General features: G+C 39.6%; 1 protein-coding gene across 2 annotated transcripts in view; it reads left to right on the top strand.

The window, feature by feature from the left end:
• STK3 (serine/threonine kinase 3) overlaps positions 1-24,581 on the top strand; it is a 111,695-nt gene that overhangs the window by 46,368 nt on the left and 40,746 nt on the right. The window contains exons 9-11 of one of the 2 annotated variants that reach the window (XM_035126142.3): positions 5,946-6,144; positions 16,868-17,043; positions 20,220-21,153. In XM_035126142.3, coding sequence (XP_034982033.2) covers positions 5,946-6,144; positions 16,868-17,043; positions 20,220-20,600 — 756 coding nt within the window. In that variant the 3' untranslated portion in view covers positions 20,601-21,153. Of the gene's footprint in view, positions 1-5,945; positions 6,145-16,867; positions 17,044-20,219; positions 21,154-24,581 lie in introns of those variants that run through there. The other variant, XM_035126143.3, reaches the window with a different exon arrangement.

Raw genomic sequence — 24,581 nt, 5'->3', positions numbered from 1 at the left:
CAGTTGTTGTTTAAGGCAACCTTTTCTTATGAAATATTTTCTTATGGCCAGGAATTAATTTTTATTTTTAATAAAGAGCAGTTGTCCCCCTCCTCCACACCTTTACTGTAATGTCATATACATTTTATGACACCATTCATTTAAGCTTTTCTAAATGTTAATCAAATAATTGGATCCCTATGACTTCTTGAAGAAGAGAGAGAAATCAATACGATTTTAGCTAGCACTGAAGTGTGCCCATTATTGGGATAGCTTGTAATATGGCACAATAACGTTTTATGTGCTAATAGACAATAATGATTAACCCGCAAAAGTAGTGAATCTGATATATAGTTCTCTTTCACTTTACAGTATTTGTACAGGTCGTCATATTTGTTGAAAAGAGGTGTACTTGCTCAAATGCTCAGTTTTTAGAGCTCCTGAATTTCCTCATCTTTTATGTGTTCATAGGCTACTCTAGTAATTTTTACAAAAGCAAACTGTGATTATATTCACATTTTCCCCCACCCCAAAGCAGTGATGAGGTGTTTATTGTATAGAGTATTAAATTTAGTTATTTTAACTAAAGTTATTTTAACGCAAAGTTGTGCATTACACTCTACTTGTCTTTGCTGCCCTCTAGTGATCTTGTGTATATAAGACAGAGATTAGTTTAAATTGATCCTGAGATCCAAGAGGGATTTCTTTTCTCTTTACTAGCGATAGGGTGGGGTGGGGTGTTGCGATACATTTTGTTAAATTGTGCTGTGCATTATATCTTCCAAGAATCTTCAGGTATTTACAAAGCAAGGTTATGCCTGTTGAACTAATATAATGAACATACTGTAGGGGAAGATAAAGGCTGTCGGTAGCCAAGCTAACCTATTCAAAATTTTCCTGACTGGAAAATATGCCAGACCCTAATAATGAACACAATACAAATTTATTGAAATCTCTCCTAGAATACATGTCTGTGTATGTGTGTGTTTTTAAAAAGCACAAGTTCATCCAGTCCATTAACTGTTAATTACTTTAAGTTACAGAACACAGTTGTTACAGGAAGAACATAGGAAGCTGCCTTGTACAGAGTTTCACCATTGGCCAATCTAGCTCAGTTTTGGGACTACAACTCCCATCATTCCTGACCACTGGTCTTGCTAGCTAGGGATGATGGGAGTTGTAGTCCCAAAACATCTGGAGGCACACTGGTTGAGAAACACTGGACTAGATGACCCTTGTGGTCCCCCCTGACTCTACAATTCTGTGAGTTGCACTGCAGATATCGGCCATAATGACTGCTTACAACTGTATTGGGTAGAGTAATTAATTCTAGCATCTTTTTTTCACTTTTTTTCTGTGCTGTTTCTTTAACAAGATTCCCACTTTACATCAAGGCACTCAAATTATGTTGCCCTTTTGGCCCAGTGATCTAGAAAAGCATTTCCAAATTCCTTGGCAGATGCTGTCATTGCTTTTATAGAGAATTTTGAATACTCTAGATGAGAAATAAAGAGAGACAAATTCCAGAAAACCTAAAAATCAGCAAACTTTCTCCCAGCTGTACAACATAAAAGACATGGTGTCTGAATGGTAAAAGATTTTTTTATATAGAATTAATATGAAAATTAATTGGAAAAGATTGTCACATATAATTAATATTAAATTTAATGTGACTGCTGTAGATGTGGTGGGCATACTGCTTAAAAAAAAACCCAACCAAATAATTGTCTCTAACATGCTAGAACAGAAATAATTTTAGAAATAATTTATAAATGAGAGAACTTACAATTATATTTTTAATTTTTTTCCCATCAGGAGGAGTGCATATACATTCCTTGTATTAGGCATATAGTGGCCCTACCTGGTGTAGTAGGGACCCAGGTGGCACTGTGGGTTAAACCACTGAGCCTAGGACTTGCCGATCAGAAGGTCGGTGGTTCGAATCCCCACGACGGGGTGAGCTCCTGCCAACCTAGCAGTTCGAAAGCACGTCAAAGTGCAAGTAGATAAATAGGTACTGCTACAGCGGAAAGGTAAACGGTGTTTCCGTGCACTGCTCTGGTTCCCCAGAAGCGGGTTTGTCATGCTGGCCACATGACCTGGAAGCTGTACGCCAGCTCCTCGGCCAATAACACGAGATGAGCGCTGCAACCCCAGAGTCGGTCACGACTGGACCTAATGGTCAGGGGTCCCTTTTACCTTTACCCAGTGTAGTACTGAGGCATTAAACATGTCTTGAGGGAATGACCGAACTTGTTTTTTTTATGACATGATATTCTGTTTATTAGTATGTAAAGAGTTCCATATTGATTCATTACCGTAATTCATTTGAAAGCATTTATAGGCTGCTACATATCGGTAGTTCAAAAATCTATAAGCTATGGTATGTACAGTCTAAAAAAACGGACACTGTATTATTAAAACAAAAACACAACCTAAAACCAATAGAGCAACAGTATAAAAACACATAAAAGTAGATGAAAGCAAATAAAACAGAAATTTGGAGGACTCAAACATGTACCAACCTTATGGTTCAGGGGAAGCCTGGACAAAAAGACAAGGCTTCTCCAAAACATCTGAAACAACTGAATTTTCTTTTAGAAATTCTATACGTTTCCTGCTTAAAATGGAAGGAATTCGAATACTAAGGGGTGCAGTATGTTGATCCTGTAATGAGGAGCTACATTAGGATAAATGGGAGACTTAAATGATTTCAGCAGGTGTGTTGTTGTCCTTCTTATCTTCTTCACTTCGTCTGAAATGTAGGTATTCTGGTTGACAAGGCATGGATTTCACTGTGCGATTAACAGTGCATTATGGAGTGTGCATGGTTCCATGTAATTTTCTGGCTTGCCAGTCTTGCAGACTTGCCCTTGGGAAGAGCACAGACAGATAGGCTTGTGAACGTATTTATTTTGAGTAGGAACAAATTGGAAACAAAAAGTTTTCTTTTTGGAGCACTCAACAGAAATCATCCATCAGCAAGGAGGGCCGTAGAACCCGTTGCTTTCTTGCTCACTCAACCAATATTTCTTGTTGATTTCATGTTTCTTTTGGAGAGTATAGGCAAGATTAATATAATTTAGCATAGTTCAGAAAATACAGCTTTCACTCATTGAACTGAAGGAGAGTTGCATTCATGGAAGGCCCCCTTTCTGAGTGATTCTGCACTGAACAGAAGCCCCTTCCATTCATGATGAAACATGAAATGAGAGAAATTTAGGGATCACAATTGGTTACAATAGTCCTGAATTGTTCTTTTTAATTACCTGTAAATAAATTTGCTTGAATTTATGGATTTAGATCCAAATTTAAACGACAAATTTCATTAGTGCTATTCCATGGATGTGAAATAGAAGACTGATTATTGTTTAGAAAAAGGAGAGTATACAACTCCTGAAGGTATTTGAATCTGAAGAAATAGAGGTAGAGATGTTAAAAAGTGTGGAAGGAGACATTTGAAAGAGATCTCATGTTAGAGGACTGACATGTACTTCAAGGGGAAAAAGGAAATGGTAGAAATTTGATTTACAAGACAAACTCAGCAGGGAATTGTGAATAGTAGCAAATTGTTACCATGAATTTCTTCTTGTGGTGCTGTTGTTAATTGCTGATTTTCATTATGGCTAATAAACTGAGACTTATCTCTGAAACTGTGGCTCACTTAATCACTTATTTTAAAAGAAACTCTGTTAACAATGTGGTATTTAGGGTTCCCCTCCCTTGGAAACAAGGTGGTGATTTTATTGATTTATAAATCAGTAGAACACACATTTAGGCATTTGAATTACACTCCACATATATCTTTTGCATATGAAAATATTATTTCTATCTTTCTGTAAATAGGCTAGAGAAAAATAACTATTCCTGAAAGACAGTACACTTTAAGCTGAATTTATCTTACTATTTGCAACTTAAAAAAACACAAAACAACAATGCCAGCAACCCTGATTTTTGTAGTTTTAGTCTGTGTCATCAGTCACAGTCAGTGCTTCATAAGTTTACTCTCCCCAGGACAGCAGGATCATTTTCTTCATGATGGCACTGATTAGTGGTACGTGGCTTTTTCATTAGCCATTGAAATCCGTAGAGCTATTTTGTAAACTTGATGTTAGGATAGACTTTCGAAGCCTATTTGGCTGGTTTTATTTGGCCCTCAAAAAGGGCTACAAATCAAAGAATTCGCTTTTTATTGAGTCACCTAAAATTAAACACTTAATTGGAAGCTTTTATACAATCAACAAGCAGCTTTTTTGCATTCTGATGTTTTTTTGTGGGTTGTAGAATGTGCCCTTGTAACAGGACTTGAGGCATAGAACAGCATGTTAGTCCTTAAATAGCTGGGATATTGTGCACATCCTCTAAATCTGACTTCAGAAAGAGAGTAGGATTTCCTAATAATGTTTTCAAATACTTCTATTCCATATGGGTTTTATGATTCATGAACTGGATTATCATCAGTTCTCTGTTTTACATTCCTGGCACATTACTGCCACTGATTGGAAATGCTTTTGTATCCTTTGCTGGAATTAACTCTGTTCCACGGTCCCGAAGCATCTGCTCAGCAGATACTTCTCTACAAAGTATCCACGGGTTTTCTTCTTCCTCCTTTTATCATAGCTTAACAAACCCTTTAAGAACATACAAATGAAAGGAATTGCCTTTGCCCATTGAGATTTTATTTTTTTTAAAAAAATTTTTTTACATGATATGCAATGCCCTTTTGATCTCCGGGACTCATTTCTAATGAGGTTTTTTAATACATGTCCTTAGGCATCTGCTTATCATGCAGAAGGCTGCAGTTCAGTCCCTGGCATCTTCAGGTAGGAGTGGGGCAGACCCCTGTCTGAAATCCTGCAGAGCTGCCACCACTCAGTGAAGGCAGTGCTGAGCTAGATGGGGCAACGTCTGACTCTATAAGGCAGCTTTCTAAGTTCTTGTTAAATTTCTGTTAAAAATACATTGGGTAACAGGACTGGGAAAGGCTGCTGCCTGAGGCATTGAAGAGGTAGTATTAGTGACAGTAAGCAACAGGCAAGGTGGGCAAATCATGTGAAGTAACAATAAGGGGGGTGCAAATATCCTATTTCTGTTTTTGAGATTCTTCTTTCACAGAATGCTTTCCAGTTGTTTTCATCTTGTTGCTAGTGCTGTGTAAAAACTGTGGGTTGTATCAAGTACTCCCCCTGATCTGCTCCTGGGGGTTCCCCATTTTGAGGATGAACTGGGAGCTGCAGGGCAGTGTGGGGCATAACCAAGTGTGCATTGGTGCTTACTAGGGAAAGTTTTGAAGAATTATCTAGGTAGATAGGACAATAAAATACAATGGAAAACATAACATATTTTTTAAAATACCTTGTAGGATATATTTCGGGTAGCTATTACAAAACTGGGGAAAGGGCTAAACTTTTCCTTAATGTTGCTCATTGTCCCCAACTACCATGTTAGTTCTCTCTGTGTAACATTTAACCAAGTCTTCTCTTCTCATGATGAACATTGGAATCCGCCATATAGCAAGTCAAAGCACTGGTCCATCTAGCTCAGCACTGTCTACAATTATAGGCAATATTTCTCTAGGATTCTAGACGGCATTCTCTCCTTGTCTTTCCTGGAGATGCTGGGGATTGAACCTGGGACCTTCTGCATGCAAAGCAGATGCTTTACCACTGAGCTACAGCCCTTCTCCTAACCATGAAAATGACCATAAATCTTAAATCTGACATGCCCCAAAATTCAATATGAGAAACAAGAAATGTTACAGTGTTTCTCAGTGTTATAGAGCACAAGTCTATTGATTTCCGTGAGTCTATCCAAGCAGGACTTAGTTGGGTATCACCCAGAATTTAAATGTGACAAGCCATGATGTGAAGAAAGAACTAAGGGATTCAGAATGTGTGATTAGAAGTTATTTTGTCCTCAAGATCAGTATGTGTTTGGAAGTAACTTCTATTTAAACATTTTTACAGGATGAGGATGAGCTGGACTCCCATACCATGGTGAAGACAAATTCAGAAAGTGCTGGCACAATGAGAGCCACAAGTACTATGAGTGACAGTGCTCAGACAATGATTGAACATAATAGCACCATGCTTGAATCCGATTTGGGGACCATGGTGATAAACAGTGATGATGATGATGATGAAGATGAAGATGGAACTATGAAAAGTATGTTTAATTTTCCTTTCTGTTTAAAGCATGTAATATTTTCCCTCTAGATATGTAAATTGTTATCAATAAATATGCACTTAAAATGTTATGGATTCTACAAAAGAATGTTGGAGTTAAAACCTTGGGAAAGGAAGCTGTCCATATAGATATTGGCTACATTCTTGTGGTTTGTGCAGATGAGATTCACATGTGTACTTGAGCTAGTTTTCCCTGACAACACGTCTGCCCTTGGGCCGAAAATTCCATGAACTCACAGATCTCTTCAGCAAGATGGCTCACGACCTCTAGATTGCCTTTATTAGTAATATTAGTTATAAATACTTTGCTTACTTCATGCTATGTTATGGAACTAAATATAAGTTTTAAATGTGATTTCATTTTTATTGAAGTCATTCACATAACATTTCATGTAGGATAACTGGAAAAATTAAAATATATTTTAGAACTATAGAACACTTTTCATTAAGGTCACACCAGTCAGACCCAGAGCCATTTGGAGCCAGTTCTATGATAGTCATATAGATTTATAGTCAGGAGTTAATGGTTGAACAGTGTAAAGGGTATATTTTTAAAAAATGATGTCATAAAGCATTGGCCTGGTTCACACATCTAGTTATGCCATGGTTAAAAATAAACTATGGTTTACCGCAAGCAAAAAAGTGTGCTGGTGCACACTGCTTAATCATGCTCGCTTCAATCCTCCCCTTTCCCTCCTTTTCTGCAGTCGGGAGGAAACAAACCAGGATGTTGGCTTGGCTACTTTGGTTTCCACTTGTGATTTGTTTGAAGAGAAACAAACCACAAGTGCTGGTTGTCTTGTAATAAAAAAAAAAAAGATGAATAAAATTTTATTTATACCCCGCCCTCCCCAGTCAAAACCGGGCTCAGGGCGGCTGACACCAGTAAAATTACAATAAGACGTAAAAGAAAGAAAAACAATTAATTACTGTAAAACACAGTTTAAATTTTAAAATTTTAAAATGCAGCCTCATTTTAAAGTAGCCCAAATCAAAACCATAAGGGAGGAAAACATAGGGGTCAGACTGAGTCCAGCCCAAAGGCCAGGCGGAACAGCTCCATCTTGCAGGCCCTGGTCTCCTGTGAGAGAGCGTTCCACCAAGTTGGGGCCAGTACTGAAAAGGCCCTGGCCCTAGTTGAGACCAATCTAACCACCTTATGGCTCGGGATCTCCAAAATGATGTTATTTGTGGACCTTAAGGTCCTCCGTGGGGCATACCAGGAGAGGCGGTCCTGTAGGTACGAGGACCTGAGAAGAAGTAAGGGAATGGAGTCTGGCTGAGGAAAACGAGGAGCAAAAGAGGCACAATGGAGCAGTATGCATTAGCATGCTGGTAGTTGGTGAAAAAAACCTCATTTTATTATAGTTTATGGCTTAATGTGTAGTGAGAACTGGTTCACTATCTGTTCAAAAGGTAAATGTACAGTGTTGGCATTAATCTAACTCCTTGTCAGAAACTTTCTGTCTTTTGCTATTATGACTGCTTGCCTTTTGCCCAGTGCCTTCAAATATTAACTGAGGTTTCCAAAAGCATTTCATCTCTCCCAACACATTCAACTGAATGAATTAAGTTTTGCAAAAGCTCTGCTGGAAGTTAGTGAAAACATTGGTGGTATGACTGTTCAGTCATAACTCCTGACAATGTAAAGTGTCTAATATTTTCTCTCCAGAAATGCAGAAGAAACATCAGTTGCCCATCTGATGGCTATCTTGCCATATGTCTGGCAAATACACATGTGACAAAATTAGCCTAATATAATCTATTGCTAGGATGAACTGAAGCAGTTTTATGTGTCTTATTAAAGTCTGAACAGATTTAAACTTATTTGAATGTTAGAAACATGCTTGTTGTGACTTGTAGAAGTGGAGCTGGCAATTTAAGATTTTGTAGTGCTTATGTACAGTAGACCAGGGATTTTTATCTCCAGCTAAAAGATAATAAACAGTTCTGTTGATGAGTGATGACTCTTGAGTAGAATGATTCAATCCATAAAACACTTAATACATGTTTTAATTTGTGTATGATGCTGAAATAGGTATTTGCTTTATAAACTTCTGTGGATAATGGGGAGATTTATTATCAAAATCTTGAACTAATATTTAACATATGGTAGAAGGGTATTATAAAACATCATGAAGATAATGTTATGTAAAGCAAATGTAAGAGTTCCAAGAAGAATAATGGATGAATTATTCTGGATGGAAATATATTCACAAAGAGATAGGCACAAAGAGATATATGTGAAAGAGAAGGTTGTCGGTTTGAATCCGCATGGCGGGGTGAGCTCCCGTTGCTGTGTCCCAACTTCTGCCAACCTAGCAGTTTGAAAGCATACCAGTGCAAGTAGATAAATAGTTCTTGCTGCAAGGGGAAGGTAAACACTGTTTCTGTGCTCTCTGGCACTCATCATGGTCTTCCATGCACCAATAGCGGTTTAGTCATGTTGGCCACATGACCCGCAAAGCTGTCTGTGGACAAACACCAGCTCCCTTGGCCTGAAACGAGATGAGCGCCGCACCCCATAGTCCCCTTTGACTGGACTTAACAGTCCAGGGGTTCTTTACCTTTTACCTTTACCTTATATGTGAAAGATACGCTGTGCAACTCTTCTAAGAAAACATTTCTTTTAATTGCAGAATGAGACCCTCTTTTAATGTTAAGTTTCCCATATATACTCTCATTTTTTGGAAATACACAACTCCATGGGTTTGTGGTCCATCATAACCTTTTACAGACTTGTTCATGTGTTCAATGAACATATGTACGTGTGTGTGTATGGTATTGTGGTGGCAGGTTCTACCCCTGAACTTCTGCACATTCATGAGATTTCTGTAGAATGCTGCCATGCATGTAGCTGTACATCTTAGGAAGTCTTAGGGTTCTCTTTGGGCATAACTGAAAAGCAGTGTTCCTGATAGCATAGACCAGGGTTCAGCAGTCCTTTGGACCCATGTGTAGATATTGGATACTACAACCTATTTTATTTGCTACAATAGAATGTTTATTTCATGCTGAATTTCATTGGGGGAGAGGATCCTGTGGGCGCCAGGAAAGGTCTCTATAGGTGTAGGTGCCCCTATGGGTACCATGCTAGTGACTTCTGCCCTAGATAGAAGACTCTGCACATATAACAGTGTAAGTGGATGCTTTCTGTAAATGTTTTAATGAAGTAAGGAACAGAGCCTGCCACTTGGATGCCTCAAACCTGCCCACACTTACATTTTGTTGAAACAGGCTTAAAAACAGTCCTCCTTTTGCACTGAGTGTCACTTACTAGTTATCCTATCACTGAACACCAAGCCCGTCTTTAATCTGTACTCTGTTTATATTATTTAGGCTGGAAAAGTTCCCTCCAAATAGCAGGGGTTGTATGTTGGATTACGCCTCAGGACAGGAATGAAGGTTTTGGAAGCAGACTGAGGCTCCTATGATGCTCTAGTTCATTTCCTGCCTTTGTTATGATGAATTCAGTTGTGATCGCTGTTGACACCTGTGTAATCTTCTCAGGCTAGTTGCTATTGATCTTTCTTCTGCCTTGTATTCAGACTTTCATCTTGAGTGTTTTTCCTCTCCTTCCTCATTAGATATTTAAGGATCTAATGGATTTAATGGATCATGGTACATCTCATGGATGTACGGAAAATGTACATAGCCAGAACCAAATTGTTCATACAAGCAGATTCTCTTTTTGTGTCTTTCCATCCAGCACCTCTGCGTAGAAAGGTTTGTGTGCCCACTTTGTCTAAATGGATGGCTTATGAGGTGTTAAAGATACTAGTGCCTTTGAGACTGACCATTCATTCCATGAAGTCTTCTTCTTCTTCTTCTTCTTCTTCTTCTTCTTCTTCTTCTTCTTCTTCTTCTTCTTCTTCTTCTTCTTCTTCTTCTTCTTCTTCTGCTAATAGGCCTCTTCCTGATGTTTGTGAAGTGGCTGCATGGGCTTCTCCAAATAATTTCATATGCCATTACAAATTTAGGCTGCTTTTGAAAGGATGGTCCTTCAGCAGGTCCTTCCATAGAATATTGCACAGTTGGATGCAGGCCAGGGACCCGCCCTATTTTTCATGTAAGACAATTTTACTCGACTATGATTGATCGTCAAAGAAGATTAGCTTTGGTGTACCCCAACATACCATCCCTGATAGCTGAAGATAAATAGCGTGATTGGTACCTACCTGAACAGTAGATTTCCTTCGCTTCAGCATGGATGGTATGGCTGCACCCTGTCATATTTGACTGCATGTATTTTTATAGGGACCATACAGTACATCCACTGATCTGTTAAGCTATTTTGCTGGAATCAGGCTTTCCACTACTGTTTATTTTCTGCTGCTTGCTTTTCTAAGTTTCTCTTTAAGTTCATGGGCTCATGATTCTTGTATCAAGTTTGGCGAGTCTGCAAACTAGAGCATCATGGGAGCATCCTCCTACTTCCTGCCATAACCCAACATACCATCCCTGCCTAAGCCAAAGGTAGATAGGTATGGTTGACACCTATTGCCTCAGTGAAGAGGTGACACCAGAGTCTGTTGAAAGTATAAAAAGTAGTGAACTGGACTGATCATGCAGCTTTGTCATAAAATGCTTAATTTCACTATTATATAGTATAAGGAATTATTTAATTTTCCTACTATTTACATATGCATCTTTCACTTCCTACACTGAACTTAAAGCTACTACATCTTGTTGCTAGACATTCTCCTAGTCAGGTATTGACCAGGCTCAAAACTGCTTAGCTTCAATAATGAAGCTTGGTGAGGTAGTTCTCCAGCTTTTGGAAATAAGATTTTGTTCTGCCTATTTGAATGAAGAGAGGACTCTGTTCTGTGTAGAAAAACTGGAATGAGTCATCGTTGTGATTTTGGTGTGTCCTCAGCTAGTGTTTCCCTTTTATCTCTTCCCAGTATGTGATAAATTTCTTCCACATAATGCAGTGTGGTCATATGTGAAATTCTTTAATAGCTTTGTGCTATTTCAGCACTATACTTGGTTTCTGTGTTAATCATTAAACTATGTCATTGCTCTGGGAAGAAATGATCTGCCCCTAATAACAAATTGTGTCCAAGGAATGTGGATATTACTTCAACTTCACAAATTATTGATGTGTCTTTTGACATTTGTTCTGTTTTGAAGCCCTATAGCCACCACATTTTAACTTGTGCTATATTGGAGCTTATTTATTTATTTATTTATTTAACATATTTATCAGTCAGTTTTTAAACGACTGTGAAATCACTTATTTTCAGATGGTTCTCTCAAATATGTTAAAAATTATACCAGCACATGTGGGCATTGCTTCCTGTATTAATGCAGTTTGGGTCTTGGTGGTAAGCATGGATCATGGGTTATGTGTGAATTGAGCTTGAGAGAAGAATTCGTACATTCTCTTAACATGTGATCTGTTTGGTCTTGTGCATGTTAGGAGGAAGGAACTTTCCTGTCTCTTCCCACAGTGTGTCTGCCCACCGTAAGCTGAAAGACTATTCACTTTCTGGAAATCGGAGCACGAGATGAGAACCCCAGGATGTTTTTAGATTATTTCATTGGCCTGTTTCATGCAACCTCTTCACTTCTCCCTCATAGTTTGCTTGGCTCACCATGTCCTCTGAACCGGGCTCATGGTTTAGCTCTCTCCAGACTAATCATGTTGTAACCAAGGTTTGTTATTGGCTATGGCTCATAGTTAGTTTGGAGAGAACAAAGCCATGAGGTCTGGCTTGAGGTGAAAAATGACCGGGTAGGAGCAAAGTTGCTGTGGTCCCTCGGTCCAGTATACCTGAAGGAGCGTCTCCACCCCCATCATTCTGCCCGGACACTGAGGTCCAGTGCCAAGGGCCTTCTGGCGGTTCCCTCGCTGCAAGAAGCCAAGTTACAGGGAACGGAGAGGGCCTTCTCGGTAGTGGCACCTGCCCTGTGGAACACCCTCCCACCAGATGTCAAAGAGAAAAACAACTACCAGACTTTTAGGAGACATCTGTTTAGGGAAGCTTTTAATGTTTAATAGATTATTGTATTTTAATGTTTTGTTGGAAGCTGCCCAGAGTGGCTGGGGAAACCCAGCCAGATGGGCGGGGTATAAATAATAAATTATTATATTCAGGGTGGATTTGATTTAAATCAAACTGATTTAAATCACGATTTAAATCACGATTTAAATCACTAGTCAATAAGGCTTGATTTAAATAATAGTTTTCTACATAAAGACTAATTCTTGCTGGTATGACTTTAATATGCAAGTAGATGAAGATTTTTAGAATAACAACTTTTCATATTAGTTTTTTATCCCCAGTTTAATAGGTTAATCATTCATATTTGGACAACTTTACTGTTGTACTTAGGAAGGAGAAAAATAATCATTACCTTAATAATAACGATTTAAACAGATTTATTCAACTGAAACAATAACATTACAGCATATGTTATTTGCTTAAACAAACATCCATGCTTGTTAACTAATTTGGCTAAACAAAAACAAAATATATATATTTTAAGAAATTTAGACTGTCAGCCCATCTTACACATGAAAAACATAAATACTGTCCATTCCAAACAATCAGAAAAATATTGTTTCTATTCTATTCACTGAACTTCTTGAAATTTAGCACTGAAGGGGTTGTTTCTGTATTCATAGGTTTGTTGAACAATAGGATTAAGGTCTTTTTCTCAACTCTGTTCATGTTATAACATTTTTGCTGTGAAGAAGAGGCATGTGATCTCTGTTGAGTCAAATTCAGTTTTGAGAACTGCAAAAGTAAACCAAGCATCTGTGATAATATCTTGTAGGCAGAGAAACTGCCCAATAATCTTAACAAAAACCTCTGGAAGAGCATGACATTGTGAATGGATTAATGGAATTTATTTACCCCAAAAATTAAACATATACAACCTTATTCTACATAATTAAAAAACTAATCTTTATTTCATGAAGGAATAACCTTTGGATAGTAATATATTTTCCTCAAAAAGCATTTTATTTAAAAAAATCTGATTTAAATCAAAAGAATTGATTTAAATAAAAAAAAATCTGATTTTTTTGATTTTTTTTTAAATCATTGATTTTTATCCATCCTGATTATATTATTATTCACTGGCAGCCCTCTGTATCTGTTTGTTTTCTGTCTCTTAATGTAGCTCTTATAGGATGCAATGAAGATGTGAAACGCTGTGACTGATAAATCTGCAGAGTTGCTAACCCTAAATATTCCTTAAAAACATTCATTCTACTCCACTAGTAATGCAGGATTGATTTTTCTCAGCCCAGTACTGTGGTGGTGTTGTTGTTGTTAAACCAATTATCCACCCTTCACCAGCAGGTCCCTGGGCATGTTGCAATAATAAAAAAATGCAACATTAAAAAGTTAAAACAAATCACAGTCACAGGAATAGGGTGGGTTCAGAAATGAGTGGGGGAAAGCATTTTTATTCCTCATGTTGGAATTAATTGTATTCTAGGAGAAGCAAAAGGCGACTTATAGATGATGCATTTGGAGGGACCTATGATCTGGTGGTCTTTGTATACTGCTCTATCATAAAAAAATCAGAGAGCTTTACAACAATGGTTTCCAATGTTACTAAGGGAGGAGTAGCCCCATACATACTGGGATTTAGTTTGGGCCAGATCTCCCTTTGAGATTGCTTAAAATGTGTAGATTTTTGGGTGACACATTCTAAGATGGTTTTTTTTGCAGCAAGCCACACAACTGCAGAAATAAATGTGTTTAGACAGAGGGGGAATTTTCTTCTTCTCCTAGCAATGCAAAACTACCCGACATCTTTTAAAACTTTGCTAACGTTAGATTTTGTATATATATTTCCCTCATCTTTCTATTTTCCTGCTCAAGGACAAAATAAGTAACAATAATAAGTTTTTTATTTATAGGCGCCCATGCTTGGAGGCCCCTGGGCGCTATGACAAAAAAATAAGTAAAAACATATTTCCCCCCAACAAATAGGGACTTGTGCCCAAATAAAGCTGAGATCTGGAACAAAACAAAGCTTGACATTCTAACCTAACATTTTAATACACAGCCTAGCAATAAATAGCATTGTGTTTTCTGGCCTTATATTTTTTCAGGAGTAGGGGCTTGTGTGGGTAAACACTAAAGCCAAGAAATCAGCTGTTGGTGAGAAAGGGATGCACTATATCAATACACGAAAACAGAACCTGGAAGTCTGGAAAATCAAGTGGGCACAAGAGTCCTTCTATGGTGGTACAGTTTGACTGACCTGCCCTTGCTTTTCTACAGTTTCATCTGGCTTTAATTTGGAAAGCCCACATCCTTACTAAATATGCTTGCTAGTTCTCATACAATTTTCTGTTTTCATAAGGCATTTCTCCACAATGATTTTCATTCTCCCACCTTTTAGGGTTAGAGTCTTTTTGTGTTTCCCCCCAGCTCCCCCCAAAGTGGCTGCTTTTGTGTGCCAGAGAAAAATGTGAGGGGAAATCTCACAACAGCACTAAAAGGCAAACCTTTATAAAATTAATATAATCTTGATAAAATATCCAATGTGTTTTCAGTTGATGATGGCCTTCTTCAAGGGCATAGGATTAAGATCATGTCAAGGTGACATCTCTGGCAACAAGAATTGTGTTATTTGATTTCACATTTTTTTATTTTGAGTCCATCCATTTGCCCATCTAGCACAGTACAAACTATTCTGACCTTGAGTGGCTCTCTAAGGTCTCCAGTGGTGATCTTTCCCATCCCTGCAGTCTGCAGTCCTTTTAAATGGAAATGCTAGAGCAGGGGTAGTCAAGCTTTTTATACCTACCACCCACTAATGCATCTTTCTTGATGGTAAAACTTCCCTACCGCCCACCAGTGCTCGATAGAAGGAGGATTCAGCTTGTGCCGTAGAACCCCCCAACACTCACCTGGAATCCTAAAACGCCCACTAGTGGGTGGTAAGGACCAGGTTGACAACCCTGTGCTAGAGAGAGAGAACCTAAACTATAACCCTTCTCCATTATATCTAGCAAAGTGTAGCAACATTTTAACACATTTTGGGGAAATTAGCAATACAGTTTCAAGGTGCAGGTAGGGACTCTATAAATGTTGGTTTTCTTTCTTTTCTTTCTTTCTTTCTTTCTTTCTTTACTTTGTATCTGGAAGCGTCTTTGGAGTTGAAAATGCTTAATCTTTCTCCCAAGCTATGCTTAAGATCGTAATCAGCCAATTCTGCAAATGATTGTGAAACTCTGCAAGTTAGAGATTATCCTTTAATGTGGAACTTCTGCATTTTCTGAGCATCTAATCAAGTGATGTCAGTGCAATTCTCTTGTGGATTATTGTAGTAATAGGAATGAATATCAAGAAGTTAGTGAGGCATGACTTTCCTTTCCTGCAGCAATGTTTAGCTGTTCCTACCAAAGCTGTATTCCAAACGATCACTTAAATAGTTTGTAAGATTACCTTATAACATGTGTCAGACCAATTTATTACAGTTTCCTCATGCGCCTAGGATTCCCTTTCCTTAAGAGATAATTGCCCTTACTCTATGGAAGGGTAGCCAGTGTAGTGCCCAACAGCTGTTGTGGGCTATCAACTCCCATCAGGCTCTGGCAACACAGTCAAAGATCAGGAATTATGGAAGTTGTAGTTCACAACATATGGAGGATGCTGCTATTGGCTCCTGCTCTCTATGGTCCTCTTGACTTTGCTATACAGTTTGATACACAAATTTGATATTCTTAGTTGGTTCTTTTTCTTTAGGTAAAGTAGACATTTTTTTTTGTCCCGTGAATATGGCTTGTAAAGCCATAAACTTAACTATAAGAAGCAAAAATCCTGGCAATGCAGTTATTTACAAAGACTGAATTGTAAATTTTTAGCATAGTTGTAATGTGATTGATCTGCATCTCTGCATTTTTTAGAATGTTCTCATTGAATTGTCCCACTTGTAAGAGGGGATATTGGGGTTGTATCCCATGTTGCAGCTCTGCTAATGCAACATACTTCTGGAAAGGACGTGAAAGCCCTCTCCACTCTCCCTGCTCCGGGCATGCCCTCAAAATCTGCTCTGGGGGATTGGGAGCCCCTCTAGAGCAGATTTGGGGGGACATATGAAGCAGAGGAGAGGAATGGAACTTCCCCCACATGCTGTTGGATACAACCTTAGTCTGGTGTTAATGGATACTTTTCAATTTGTACAACCTGAGGATGTGGACAGGAACCTTGGAAATGTGAGAGCTACCACATGTGTGCTTGATCCTTGCCCTTTCTGGCTCATCGAAAGAGTCAGCAGGGGACTGGCTGAGTGGGTGAAGGGAGAAGGTCAATGCCTCTCCTTACAACAAGGCAGGGTGCCAGCATGCCTAAAGCAGGCAGTTATAAGACCACCATGGAAAAATCCATCCCTGAATCCCACCGTATTGGATGATTATCAGCCAGTCTTCAATGTTTAATTCTGTAGATGTATCCTGAGTTAACTGAGCCGTAAGCCACTTTTTTGCACTCATTTGCATCACAGTGGTATTTTATTAGGTTTCTGTCACTCTGAATACATACCTCTTTCTTGTTTGCCCTGTCACCCTATCAGTTATTTTAACCATCACCCTATCCTGTGATCGCTAGGAAACAAACATTAACCCTGCCTATTGGTATCTTTTGTGCAGCTCTGTTATAAACACAATTTACTTGGAACTTACTGCTTTTCTCTTTTAAATTTTAACCACAGCCTTCTAATTTTCATACTAGGAAATGCAACATCACCACAGGCTCAGCGACCTTCTTTTATGGACTACTTTGATAAACAGGATTCCAAGAATAAAAGCCATGAAAACTGCAACCAGAATATGCATGAATCTTACCATATATCGAAGAATGTCTTTCCTGATAACTGGAAGGTTCCTCAAGATGGTGATTTTGATTTTGTAAGTACCGCTGTACAGTTTGCTTTCCTGGTATCTTTGCATGGTGTAGTAATTCTAACTGTGGTCTGCAAACATGAACACTGTACAGAATTCTTAGCAGTGTAGCAATCTCTTAGGAATATGGCCACCTACATAGCACAAACCAGGACAGTGTTAGAGGGTCTCTTCTCCAGTCTTCAGAGAGTAGCTGGAAGTGGGGAGGCAGAAAAAAGTCCACCTTTCCTTCCACTCTGCTGTTTTAATCTGAAATCTTAGTTGCAGTACTATGCCCAGAGCTCAGAAACTGCTCGCCCTAATGAAATTCCCTGTTGCAAAATGTGCCTAGAACAATGGGAGTTTCAAACACTGATCCAGGATGCATTGTAGGGTTTTTCAGACTGTGAATTCCATGTTCTGCAGTTTAGTGGTCCTTCCCTTTATCATTTTCTGTACTATTAGAGACTTGTCTTGGCCACTGTGTGCATTCTCCCAATGTGCATGCAAAATTACATATTGTAAAATGAACTTGAACCAGCAATGTAGAAGTCGCCTAGTTTATCTTTTTGGTTTCTTGTCTCTGACAGCACCTCCCATCTTCTCTGAATAGCAAACTGCAGCTTTTTGATAAAATTCTTTATTTGGTATGTGAAACCTTTGTGATCCAGCAGTTTTTCTCTCTTTGTCACCACTGAAATAACTAATGAATCTGACTCTTCATTCTCAGCCATTTAGGATGTTTGTGAACATCCTATGATTAGCTGCTTATTAGACCCTGTTTCAGTTTCACTTGCACTCAATCATAGGACTGTCTCTTCTATCCTGCTGAATGTTTTCTGTACACACTTTTTAGTGTAAAAACAAACACATACTTTTCAGTGTGTTAACCAGGCAAATGTTTGTTGTATCTGCATCTTTAAGCTAACTTAATTGATCAATATTTTACTTGTATTGTCCACCTTAACTGTATGGGAGTATACATTAAGGCCACCCATTAGAAAATTGAGTTAAACCGGTGTAAGAAGTATTATCTATTTTTGTGTGATAGCAATAGTCATGCATGAAGTATATAGATTTTGTTATCAGTTATTTTAACCATCACACTTTGTAGCTCTTTGTCTGATCCGACAGATTGTAATTATCGTTGTAGGTGTTCTGAGTAGTACACTATGTGGAAAATTCAATTATTCTCTCCAGTTGTTTGCTTTGGGAAATGTTATTCATATTATTGGCTATAGGTACTGACGCTTGTTAAAGGATAACTTATTGTGGAGCATGCATTTCATGCTTTTCTAAAATTGACATCAATTTTTTAGATTGCTGACATACAGTCTTTAAGTAATTCATGAAAATTATAAATAATGGATAACTTTTAGTTCTAAGGAACTCTGTTCTATCTCTGTTGGATTTTGCCTTAATGGGACCTAGTTAAGGATTTTATCAGTGAATGCAATCAGGAATGACTAATTTTGTGTGTTCTAAAAGAATAGGGTAGCAGTTTAAATTCCAAAATGTAAAAAATGAATCAGCATCCAGTGTTATTTTAGGACAACGTAGCTGCTCTTAGCAAGATACAAGTTTAATTCTTGTCGGACCATTACAGGGGTCAATATCCTCATTCTTTCTAAAAATGAAGGATTGAGTTTAACCCGGGATCACCTAAGTGAAAGAATAGGCACCAGCTCCTGACGGTTGAGACACTTGGGGACATCATTATTATTATTTCTTTAGGGTGCTGGGCCCCTTCAGTGTTCAGAGGGTGTTGGGCTCTCCCCCCTGGGTCCTTGCAATGTCACATGATGTCGTGCATGTGACGTCAGGACATTGCATTGGGCCCCCTCAATCATCCAGAGAAGCTGGCACCTCTGAGTGCAAGCATAGGAGTCAGTTCAGAGGATTGGACATCGGTGATAGCAGTATGGGGGTTGAAAGAAAACTTAATTGCAAGTATCTTGATGTTCTTTTGCCTGCCTTTTAGGATTGTATTTGTCGAGCAGAGATTGTCTCCCCATCTGCTTACTGCTTTAAAATGATAAAGGAATACCACCTAATCTATACTCTAAAAGCTGCTGAAAAATAAAACAGTCATCGTGCTAGCTAGATCATAAATTAGTATGGTATTATTTAAAAAGCACAATCTTTAATTAAAGTTACTAAATTTTGCATTATTTTTCTAACAGATGAATGAGAGTCTACATTCCCCAAAAGAGATAAGTTTTTGTAATGGCTCAAAACGCAGGCATTAGTATTAGGAATTGATTTAATTTAGAAAGATAACTGTTAAAAGCCTCATCAGTGATGATTGAATCAATTATCTTAACTGCATCTGCATGTTAAGTGAAGTGCCTGTTTTTCTCTCTGCGTAGAATAATTCAAATAGAGAAGGCAAATGCATTTTATATCAGTGCCAAAGGAAAGATTCCTGCCTTTGCTAAACTTACTACCAAACAGGTCTGGTATCCAGATTGTTTAACATTAAACACAGAACGTGCATATCATGTGTCGGCATTACACTGTTGTTTAAGTACACTTTTGATGCCTTGAGCATTTTTTTTTATAAAAAAGCCATCTGTTACTAAAAGGCATGATTCTTTAATGTATTCTTAGAACAACAAATACATTAAAACATAACAATCACTGCAAAACGATGACATTGCAAATAGCAAGTATTTAATTAGCACTACAAACGTTAAATGTGACAGCTGATTAGGTAATAGAATAACATGATTTAATCATTAAAATGATTAAGGATAATATACAGCATTTAGATAGAAATCTCAGAAACAATGTAAATTGGTATTTTATTAGAGTCTTACTGTATTAATCTTAGCTTCCATTACCCTAATGAATTTAAAAATGCAATGATTTCTGTAAACACGTTTCTGCACAACTTTTAAAAAAACCTGTGGTAGATAAATTTAGTTTAAAAGCAGAAGCAAAAGCTTCTGATCTTATAGCCATGTTGCACTGTGTGTGTGTGTGTGCGCGCGCAGATCCAGGGCATATATAGGCTTACACACATAACACTATACAAGAGGTGGGCAACTGTTTCTGTTGATAGTTGCCTTCCTTTGTGGGGCCATATTCCCAGTCCTAGGCAGATATATTCAGAAGTAAGCTGTACAGGGTTTGATGGCTGTTTAGCAACACACATTTCTGAAGTTACCTGCTATGTGTTTAATCCTTAATCCTTCTTACAGCCTACAGCCCCTGCTATCCTAGCTGACCCTGACCAGGAACATTGGGAGCAACTCCCTCCCTATGCCCCCATTTATCCAAAACTACTTAAAGGAAAGGAAGGATCGGGTGATAACGAACAAAAAGAGGCTGGGACTACAGGGGCGGCAGAGCAAACTGAAAAGGAAGGGCGACGAGAAAATTCAGAATATGGTCTCCGCTTGGATCCCAAACCGAGTGCGGCGGCACTGGAACCCTTGGGCAGTCCATGCAACAAGATCCCAGGGGCAAGAATCTTCCTCTTAAAGGAAGTGCCTAATCCAACAACCCCATTCTCATACATGGATCTATTGAACTGGAAAACACATATCCCACCCTATTCTGAAAAGCCACAACGGATTTGATTAGTTCAATTATGGAAATATATTATCCCACTTGGGCGGTCTGCAGGCAATTACTGATGACCTTTCTTAGTACTGAGGAAACGCAAAGAGTCGATCAACAAGCACAGGAATGGCTCAAGCGAGAAGCAGAGAGGCATGGGGTGGCCAACACACAGGCCTGGGTGGCGGAGAATTATCCAAATCAAGACCCCCATTGGGATCCCAATGAAGGGGGGGAAAGAAGGAGGCTTGATCGACACCGCCAGGCCATAATAGAAGTCTTGAAAGCTGGAGCACAGAATATTAACAAGGTGGGGGAAATCATACAGAGAACAGATGAGTCTCCGGGCACCTTCCTGGAGAGACTTTATGAAGCCTATAGGACCTATACACCATTAGACCCAGAGGCTCCTGAAAACCGCATAATGGTGAATATGAGTTTTGTGAAGCAAAGTGCACCAGACATTAGAAGGAAGCTTCAGAAGCTAGAAGGATTCGCTGGAATGAATACAGAACAGTTGGTGGCAGTAGCTTGGAAAGTATATATGAACAGAGATTTGGAAGAGAAAAGGGAAGCAGCAAGAAAGATGAAAAGGGAAATGGATTTATTGGCAACGGCCATAATAGCCAGACTTCCCACATACCAAGGAGGCTGGGGAGCAAAAGGAGGTTGGCAAAGGGGGGGCTTAGGCCCGAACCAATGCGCTATATGCTGAGAAGAAGGACACTGGAAGAATGAATGCCCGAGAGGGGAACGCGGAGGAAGAGGAGGACGTGGCTCAGTGAGAGATAGAAGAATTATAGTGAGAGGAAGAGGACGAGGCCAGTGGCGTGGAGGTTGGACACCAAGCAACTAGAGAGAAGGTGGATGGGACCCCACTGGGAGATGTGATTGACCTGGAGGTCCCAGAGTTCGAGAAAAAGCGAACGCATGAATCAGACTATAAAGACTCAACTAGCCTAACTGTGCGATGAAACTCATTTAAAGTGTTGCCCTTTGCCCTATTCCGCATTAGGTGTGCCCCTAAGGGAAAATTAAAGGTCTCGCCTTTTGAATTGATGTATGCACAGATCGTGAAGCTGAGGCTCCAATACTTTGGCCACCTCATGAGAAGAGAAGAATCCTTGGAAAAGACCCTGATGTTGGGTAAGATTGAGGGCACTAGGAAAAGGGGACGACAGAGGACAAGATGGTTGGACAGTGTTCTCGAAGCTACGAACATGAGTTTGACCAAACTGCGGGAGGCAGTCCAAGACAGGAGTGCCTGGCGTGCTATGGTCCATGGGGTCACGAAGAGTCGGACACGACTAAACGACTAAACAACAACAACAATGGCAGTCCGCCACCTGTTATTCAGCCCTTATATTATGGATTAATGGAATGGAGTGACCATGTGCTAAAGAAGCAAGTGTAGTCTCTCTCCAGTGTCATGTATTTTCTCCACAGGTGGACCATTGAGTGCACCCCCATTAGCCTGTGCACCCATTCCAGCCCGGTGACGAATGTGGGTCAAAGAGTGGAGAGAAAACCCGCTTGAACCACGCTGGTCTGGCTCATGTGTTGTCTTATTGACCTCACCAACAGCAGTAAGGGTAGAGGGGATTGCGCCCTGGATCCACCACACACATATCAAGAGAGCTGAAGGCACATGGTCATGTGCCCAACATCCAGAAACTGATTTAAAGGTAATCTTGACAAGGAAACCCCTTGTACCTAGTCACACCGGGAGCTGACTGGGTCACGGGCACCGTGAGAGCGATGACCTTCTGCAGTAGTCACTCCGGACGCTAGCTATCAACGCACAGGGGAAGAATGGAAGCAAGATGCTTGTCTCCTCATTTTCATTTTACTCTGTATTGTAGTTTTATTCTTCTCTATAAGGTGGAAGGAGGTGGAGAAAATGAGCAGTGGGGAAAGTTGGCAAAAGATAATAAATGGGCAGAAATAGCAGAAGAGGTAGCAACCAACAGGAGAAAAACGCCACTGGATTAGTATTGGATGTGGGATTCACCAAAGGGAACATCAAAGAATGGCCCCCAATGTATAACGGCAAAGAATTAGAGTGGAGCCTTTAAAAGGTGGGCTGTGTGTGCGCCAGAAGAAGACTCAAAACAGCACTGGGAGGGGGGAGTTTTGTCATGCACCCACAGTTGTTGGCGCCATGATGTTAACAACTGGACATGTGGGAACCACACCCAAAACATTTGATTATTATAGATGTCCAAAATTATTGAGCCACGTTTGGAAAATCTGTTGGAATCGTAGTGGAGATATCAATAGCACTACCAGGACTTGCCCAAGAGGCAGAGTCACCCACAAGGTCATATTTGAAGCCAGAGTTACCTTCCGAGGGAATGCCTCTTTTCTGTGGTGGGTGTGCAGACAGTGAACATATAAGGAAGTTCCCCCCAGTTGGCATGGGGCTTGTTATCTAGCCACCCTTCTTCCCCCCATGTGGGTTCTCCTTTATCTGACCCACCGAAGGAGGAGAACTATCCAGAATGCGGCAGGGGTCATAGAGACGGTAGCTGGAGGCTCGGCTCAAAGTTGGTATGGGACTAATGGTTGGCCTCCAGAACCCTCATGAATTGGTAGTGGGGCTCCAGGAGCCTGTTTATAATCTGAACCGCATCATTAGGCTGCAGGCTGTAGTGGAAATAGTCACCAACACTATCAGGCTCTGCGGGTGGTGGCTCCACAATTAGATGAACTGCCATTCTGCAACTCAAAATGGGCCTGAATTATGTCCTGGTCAAACAGGGCGGGATGTGTAACGCACTGAATTTAACAAAAGATGTTTGTTGTTTCAACATATCTGATAATGGTGATCTAGCTGATCATATGGAAGCAGTAGCCCATGTTCCAGTACAGACTTGGGAAGGCTGGAATCTGGATTGGTTGTCTTCATGGCTTCCCTGGATGGGAGCCCTGAAAACCTTGATAGGAGGATTATTGGTTATGTTTTTTTTGTTGATTCTGCCATGTATTATACCTTTGTTTCTACAGGCCCTTAGGCGCATGATAGAATCTACTGTAGAAGCTACAACATCTAGAAAATCGCATTTGATGTATAAAAGCTTGCCTACTGAGGATCAAGCTATAGGTGATGATTTGTTTGCACCATAGCTTGAAAGGGGGGGGGGGAATGAGACAGTACAGGAAGCTAGGCATTTGATATGTAGACATAGAGGCCACGACTCAGTGCGCACGCTCTGCTGTGCGGCAAAAGGGAACCAATCACAGGCCAACAGCATAGCCTAAGCTTGCTTACCATATAAGGGAAAGACAGGACTCATGGGCTCTGATTGCGCGTTAGGGAATGGGATGTTTATAAAAGATTGCTTGTAGGTGTGTTTGGGGTCCAGTCTTTGAAGTGTGATCCCGCTGGACCAAACTATTGTGCAGAAATAAACTTTGGATTCCCTTTTCACTCCATCTCATGTGTTTCCTTGCTCACTTATGAGATAAGGCAGGTTTCCCTGCAACAAATTTCACAGTCCTTTCCTGCTTCTTTTAAGATTCAACCCCAAGTTCAGGAATGCTATCTTTCCTAGAACATCAAGATTAAATGAAAACAAGGCCTTGGGCGCATAAGACAAGCTAGAACGGTTTTTGGAGTGAATTGACTCTTAGGAGAATCGGTAGGTTGTGAAGGTTGCTGGCCAGCTCTGTTAACATCTGTTTAGTTGCATAACAGGTTCATAATTCATGAATAGTTTGAGGACTCTAATGAATAAAATAAAATGGTGAGAATAGTGTGATGAAGCAGCAGTTATATTTGTCTTTGTTGCCTTGGTAACTAATTGTTCATATTAATACATCTCATGCACATAGCTCAGTAGCCTTCTGAGTTCAGGGACAGCTTTGAAATGTTTGTAACTAGACCAGACCAGATATTTCATAGCTCCCCACCCCCACCCCCTACGCATCAGTGTGATTTGGGTTTTGGACTTCAGGCAATTTGACTAGCATGAGCCTAGTTCTAAGATAATTTACATTTT

The sequence above is a fragment of the Zootoca vivipara genome, chromosome 8 (genome assembly GCF_965207765.1).
Source record: "Zootoca vivipara chromosome 8, rZooViv2.hap1.1, whole genome shotgun sequence".
NCBI classification, from domain to species: Eukaryota; Metazoa; Chordata; class Lepidosauria; order Squamata; family Lacertidae; genus Zootoca; species Zootoca vivipara.
This window is presented reverse-complemented; position numbering and strand designations above follow the sequence as displayed.